General features: G+C 60.2%; 1 protein-coding gene across 1 annotated transcript in view; it reads right to left on the reverse strand.

Annotated features, from left to right (window-relative positions):
• The window catches only part of LOC116937044 (condensin complex subunit 1-like), a 69,997-nt gene that overhangs the window by 4,102 nt on the left and 58,701 nt on the right, over positions 1-7,194 (reverse strand). Inside the window, exons 26-27 of the mRNA XM_076063391.1 lie at positions 5,936-6,095; positions 5,245-5,424 (exon numbers count right to left, since the gene is read on the reverse strand). Of these exons, the coding sequence (XP_075919506.1) occupies positions 5,245-5,424; positions 5,936-6,095 (340 nt within the window). The remainder of the gene's footprint in view (positions 1-5,244; positions 5,425-5,935; positions 6,096-7,194) is intronic.

Consider the following 7,194-nt stretch of genomic DNA (forward strand, 5'->3'; position numbering starts at 1 on the left):
GTGGTCACGAGGAGATAATGACAAGGGGAGTCAGCTGTGAGTGTGAGTGGACCGGTGGCCACGGGAGGTAATGACAGGGGAGTCAGCTGTGAGTGTGAGTGGACCAGTGGCCACGGGAGATAATGACAGGGGGAGTCGGCTGTCAGTGTGAAGGGACCGGTGGCCACGGGAGGTAATGACAGGGGGAGTCAGCTGTGAGTGTGAATGGACTGGTGGCCATTGGAGGTAATGACAGGGGGAGTCAGCTGTGAGTGTGAAGGGACTGGTGGCCACGGGAGGTAATGACAGGTGGAGTCAGCTGTGAGTGTGAACGTACTGGTGGCCACGGGAGGTAGTGACAGGGGGAGTCAGCTGTGAGTGTGAAGGGACCGGTGGCCACGGGAGGTAATGACAGGGGGAGTCAGCTGTGAGTGTGAAGGGACTGGTGGCCATTGGAGGTAATGACAGGGGGAGTCAGCTGTGAGTGTGAAGGGACTGGTGGCCACGGGAGGTAATGACAGGGGGAGTCAGCTGTGAGTGCCAAGGGACCGGTGGCCAGAGGAGGTAGTGACAGGGGGAGTCAGCTGTGAGTGTGTAGGGACCGGTGGCCACGGGAGGTAATGACAGGGGGAGTCAGCTGTGAGTGTGAAGGGACCGGTGGCCATGGGAGGTAATGACAGGGGGAGTCAGCTGTGAGTGTGAAGGGACCGGTGGCCACGGGAGGTAATGACAGGGGGAGTCAGCTGTGAGTATGAAGGGACTGGTGGCCATTGGAGGTAATGACAGGGGGAGTCAGCTGTGAGTGTGAAGGGACCGGTGGCCACGGGAGGTAATGACAGGGGGAGTCAGCTGTGCGTGTGAAGGGACTGGTGGTCACGAGGAGATAATGACAGGGGGAGTCAGCTGTGAGTGAGTGGACCGGTGGCCACGGGAGGTAATGACAGGGGGAGTCAGCTGTGAGTGTGAAGGGACCGGTGGCCACGGGAGGTAATGACAGGGGGAGTCAGCTGTGCGTGTGAAGGGACTGGTGGCCACGGGAGGTAATGACAGGGGAGTCAGCTGTGAGTGAGTGGACCGGTGGCCACGGGAGGTAATGACAGGGGAGTCAGCTATGAGTGAGGGGACCGGTGGCCACGGGAGGTAATGACAGGGGAGTCAGCTGTGAGTGTGAAGGGACCGGTGGCCACGGGAGGTAATGACAGGGGGAGTCAGCTGTGAGTGTGAAGGGACCGGTGGCCACGGGAGGTAATGACAGGGGGAGTCAGCTGTGAGTAAATGGACCGGTGGCCACGGGAGGCAATGACAGGGGGAGTCAGCTGTGAGTGAGGGGACCGGTGGCCATGGGAGGTAATGACAGGGGAGTCAGCTGTGAGTGAGGGGACCGGTGGCCACGGGAGGTAATGACAGGGGAGTCAGCTATGAGTGAGGGGACCGGTGGCCACGGGAGGTAATGACAGGGGGAGTCAGCTGTGAGTGCCAAGGGACCGGTGGCCAGAGGAGGTAGTGACAGGGGGAGTCAGCTGTGAGTGTGAACGTACTGGTGGCCACGGGAGGTAATGACAGGGGGAGTCAGCTGTGAGTGAAGTGACTGGTGGCCACTGGAGGTAATGACAGGGGGAGTCATCTGTGAGTGTGAAGGGACCGGTGGCCACGGGACGTAATGACAGGGGGAGTCAGCTGTGAGTGTGAAGGGACCGGTGGCCACGGGAGGTAATGACAGGGGGAGTCAGCTGTGAGTGCCAAGGGACCGGTGGCCAGAGGAGGTAGTGACAGGGGGAGTCAGCTGTGAGTGTGAAGGGACCGGTGGCCACGGGAGGTAATGACAGGGGGAGTCAGCTGTGAGTGTGAAGGGACCGGTGGCCATGGGAGGTAATGACAGAGGGAGTCAGCTGTGAGTGTGAAGGGACCGGTGGCCACGGGAGGTAATGACAGGGGGAGTCAGCTGTGAGTGTGAAGGGACTGGTGGCCATTGGAGGTAATGACAGGGGGAGTCAGCTGTGAGTGTGAAGGGACCGGTGGCCACGGGAGGTAATGACAGGGGGAGTCAGCTGTGCGTGTGAAGGGACTGGTGGTCACGAGGAGATAATGACAGGGGGAGTCAGCTGTGAGTGAGTGGACCGGTGGCCACGAGAGGTAATGACAGGGGGAGTCAGCTGTGAGTGTGAAGGGACCGGTGGCCACGGGAGATAATGACAGGGGGAGTCAGCTGTGCGTGTGAAGGGACTGGTGGCCACGGGAGGTAATGACAGGGGAGTCAGCTGTGAGTGAGTGGACCGGTGGCCACGGGAGGTAATGACAGGGGAGTCAGCTATGAGTGAGGGGACCGGTGGCCACGGGAGGTAATGACAGGGGAGTCAGCTGTGAGTGTGAAGGGACCGGTGGCCACGGGAGGTAATGACAGGGGGAGTCAGCTGTGAGTGTGAAGGGACCGGTGGCCACGGGAGGTAATGACAGGGGGAGTCAGCTGTGAGTGAATGGACCGGTGGCCACGGGAGGCAATGACAGGGGGAGTCAGCTGTGAGTGAGGGGACCGGTGGCCATGGGAGGTAATGACAGGGGAGTCAGCTGTGAGTGAGGGGACCGGTGGCCACGGGAGGTAATGACAGGGGAGTCAGCTATGAGTGAGGGGACCGGTGGCCACGGGAGGTAATGACAGGGGGAGTCAGCTGTGAGTGCCAAGGGACCGGTGGCCAGAGGAGGTAGTGACAGGGGGAGTCAGCTGTGAGTGTGAAGGGACCGGTGGCCACGGGAGGTAATGACAGGGGGAGTCAGCTGTGAGTGAAGTGACTGGTGGCCACTGGAGGTAATGACAGGGGGAGTCATCTGTGAGTGTGAAGGGACCGGTGGCCACGGGACGTAATGACAGGGGGAGTCAGCTGTGAGTGTGAAGGGACCGGTGGCCACGGGAAGTAATGACAGGGGGAGTCAGCTGTGAGTGCGAAGGGACCGGTGGCCACGGGAGGTAATGACAGGGGAGTCAGCTATGAGTGAGGGGACCGGTGGCCACGGGAGGTAATGACAGGGGGAGTCAGCTGTGAGTGAAGTGACTGGTGGCCACTGGAGGTAATGACAGGGGGAGTCAGCTGTGAGTGTGAAGGGACCGGTGGCCACGGGAGGTGATGACAGGGGGAGTCAGCTGTGAGTGCGAAGGGACCGGTGGCCACGGGAGGTAATGACAGGGGCAGTCAGCTGTGAGTGTGAAGGGACCGGTGGCCACGGGAGGTAATGACAGGGGGAGTCAGCTATGAGTGAGGGGACCGGTGGCCACGGGAGGTAATGACAGGGGGAGTCAGCTGTGAGTGTGAAGGGACCGGTGGCCACGGGAGGTAATGACAGGGGGAGTCAGCTGTGAGTGAGGGGACCGGTGGCCACGGGAGGTAATGACAGGGGAGTCAGCTATGAGTGAGGGGACCGGTGGCCACGGGAGGTAATGACAGGGGGAGTCAGCTGTGAGTGTGAAGGGACCGGTGGCCACGGGAGGTAATGACAGGGGGAGTCAGCTGTGAGTGTGAAGGGAACGGTGGCCACAGGAGGTAATGACAGGGGGAGTCAGCTGTGAGTGTGAAGGGACCGGTGGCCACGGGAGGTAATGACAGGGGGAGTCAGCTGTGAGTGTGAAGGGACTGGTGGCCATTGGAGGTAATGACAGGGGGAGTCAGCTGTGAGTGTGAAGGGACTGGTGGCCACGGGAGGTAATGACGGGGGAATCAGCTGTGAGTGTGACGGGACTGGTGGCCACGGGAGGTAATGACAGGGGGAGTCAGCTGTGAGTGCCAAGGGACCGGTGGCCAGAGGAGGTAGTGACAGGGGGAGTCAGCTGTGAGTGAAGGGACCGGTGGCCACGGGAGGTAATGACAGGGGGAGTCAGCTGTGAGTGAAGTGACTGGTGGCCACTGGAGGTAATGACAGGGGGAGTCAGCTGTGAGTGTGAAGGGACCGGTGGCCACGGGACGTAATGACAGGGGGAGTCAGCTGTGAGTGTGAAGGGACCGGTGGCCACGGGAGGTAATGACAGGGGGAGTCAGCTGTGAGTGTGAAGGGACCGGTGGCCACGGGAGGCAATTACAGGGGGAGTCAGCTGTGAGTGTGAAGGGACCGGTGGCCACGGGAGGTAATGACAGGGGAGTCAGCTGTGAGTGTGAAGGGACTGGTGGTCACGAGGAGATAATGACAGGGGGAGTCAGCTGTGAGTGTGAAGGGACCGGTGGCCACGGGAGGTAATGACAGGGGAGTCAGCTGTGAGTGTGAAGGGACTGGTGGCCACGGGAGGTAATGACAGGGGGAGTCAGCTGTGAGTGAAGGGACCGGTGGCCACGGGAGGTAATGACATCGGGAGTCAGCTGTGAGTGAAGGGACCGGTGGCCACGGGAGGTAATGACAGGGGGAGTCAGCTGTGAGTGTGAAGGGACCGGTGGCCACGGGAGGTGGTGACAGGGGGAGTCAGCTGTGAGTGTGAAGGGACCGGTGGCCACGGGAGGTAATGACAGGGGGAGTCAGCTGTGAGTGAGTGGACCGGTGGCCACGGGAGGTAATGACAGGGGAGTCAGCTATGAGTGAGGGGACCGGTGGCCATGGGAGGTAATGACAGGGGGAGTCAGCTGTGAGTGTGAAGGGACCGGTGGCCATGGGAGGTAATGACAGGGGAGTCAGCTATGAGTGAGGGGACCGGTGGCCACGGGAGGTAATGACAGGGGGAGTCAGCTGTGAGTGTGAAGGGACCGGTGGCCACGGGAGGTAATGACAGGGGGAGTCAGCTGTGAGTGAAGGGACCGGTGGCCATGGGAGGTAATGACAGGGGGAGTCAGCTGTGAGTGTGAAGGGACCGGTGGCCACGGGAGGTAATGACAGGGGGAGTCAGCTGTGAGTGTGAATGGACCGGTGGCCACGAGAAGTAATGACAGGGGAGTCAGCTGTGAGTGTGAAGGGACTGGTGGCCACGAGGAGATAATGACAGGGGGAGTCAGCTGTGAGTGCCAAGGGACCGGTGGCCAGAGGAGGTAGTGACAGGGGGAGTCAGCTGTGAGTGTGAAGGTACCAGTCGCCACGGGAGGTAATGACAGGGGAGTCAGCTGTGAGTGCGAAGGGACCGGTGGTCACGGGAGGTAATGACAGGGGAGTCAGCTGTGAGTGTGAAGGTACCGGTGGCCCCGGGAATGTTCGCGATGTCAAGTGAACGGGTCTTCAATACGGCGATACACATCGGGAGGAGTGTGTCAATGTCGTCGCTACACTTTCATGAGTGGCACAACAAGGCACCCTCTGTACCTTCGTCCCTCGGCGTCCTCTGACTTCGCCGGGCGGGGCCGGAGGGGGTGGCCCCTCCCCTCGCCCCCCGAGACGCCGGCCCCTCCCCCCGCGTCCTCAGCGGTGGGGTGTTCTCCAGGTCGCTGTCCCACTCCAGCGCCGCGCGGCGTTGCCGAGGCTTGTGGGGGCGGGCACGGTGACCTGGCGGGAGGAGGGGGGTGGGCGATAGAGGGGAGCACTCAGCCACCCACCTGCTCATCCACCCACTCACTCGTCTACCAACTCACCCACTCATCCATTCACCCAACCACTCACCCAACCACTCATCCATCCACTCACCCACCCACCCACTCACCCAACCACCCACCCACACACTCATCCACCCACTCATCTACCAACTCATCCACCCATCCGCTCATCCACCCACCTACTCATCCACCCACACACTCATCCACCCATCCGCTCATCCACCCACCCACTCATCCACCCACTCACTCAACCACCCACTTATCCACCCATCCGCTCATCCACCCACCCACCCACTCATCCACCCACTCACTCATCTACCCACCCACTCATCTACCCACCCACCCACTCATCCATCCACCAACTCACCCAACCACCCACCCACTCACCAACTCACCCAACCACCCACCCACTCACCCACAACCCACCAGGCCTGGCGAGGCGATGGACGTCCACCACCACTCACCGGATCTGGCTGCTTTGCTGCCCCTCCCCCCCTCCTCCTCCTCCCCCTCTTGACTGTGGGGGAGGGGCCGCGAGGGGGACAGGGGTGGGGGCTGCCCCCCTTCTTCCAGACCCTTCCTGTGGGCCAGGTCCAGCCGCTCCTCCAGCTCATCCAGCAGAGCCTGCATCAGCAATATCAATCATCAGCAACATCAACAACATCATCATCAACAGCATAATCATCACCATCAGACACATCGTCATCAGCAGCATGATCAGCATCTTCAATATCATCAACAGCATAATCAGCGTCATCAGCAACATCGTCATCGGCGACCAATCAGCATCATCAGAAGCTCATTCAGCAGAGCCTGGATCATCATCATCATGAACCTCACACAGAAGCACTCGCACAGAGACCCACAGGCTAGCAGAGAGCCACAGGCTAACACAGAGACCCACAGACCCACACAGAGACCCACAGACTCACACAGAGACCCACAGGCTCACACAGAGACCCACAGACTCACCACACAGAAACCCACAGACTCACCACACAGAAACCCACAGACTCACCACACAGAAACCAACAGACTCACCACACAGAGACCCACAGACTCACCACACAGAGACCCACAGACTCACCACACAGAGACCCACAGCCTCACCACACAGAGACCTACAGACTCACCACACAGACACCCACAGACTCACCACACAGAAACCCACAGACTCACCACACAGAGACCCACAGACTCACCACACAGATACCCACAGACTCACCACACAGATACCCACAGACTCACCACACAGAGACCCACAGACTCACTACACAGAGACCCACAGGCTCACACAGAGACCTACAGAGACCCACAGACTCGCACAGAGACCCACATACTCACATAGAGACCCACAGGCTCACACAGAGACCCACACAGAGACCCACAGACTCACACAGAGACCCACAGACTCACACAGAGACCCACAGACCCACACAGAGACCCACAGACCCACACAGAGACCCACAGACCCACACAGAGACCCACAGACTCACACAGAGACCCACAAGCTAGCAGAGACCCACAGGCTCACACAGAGACCCACAGACTCACACAGAGATCCACAGACTCACAAAGAGATCCACAGACTCACACAGAGATCCACAGACTCACAAAGAGACGCACAGACTCACACAGAGACCCACAGACTCACACAGAGACCACAGACTCACACAGAGACTCACAGACTCACACAGAGACCCACAGACTCATACAGAGACCC

This window comes from Petromyzon marinus, unplaced genomic scaffold, assembly GCF_048934315.1.
Source record: "Petromyzon marinus isolate PM22_M1 ecotype Great Lakes invasive population unplaced genomic scaffold, UKy_Petmar_22M1.pri1.0 PM_Scaffold_11, whole genome shotgun sequence".
Lineage (NCBI taxonomy): Eukaryota > Metazoa > Chordata > Hyperoartia > Petromyzontiformes > Petromyzontidae > Petromyzon > Petromyzon marinus.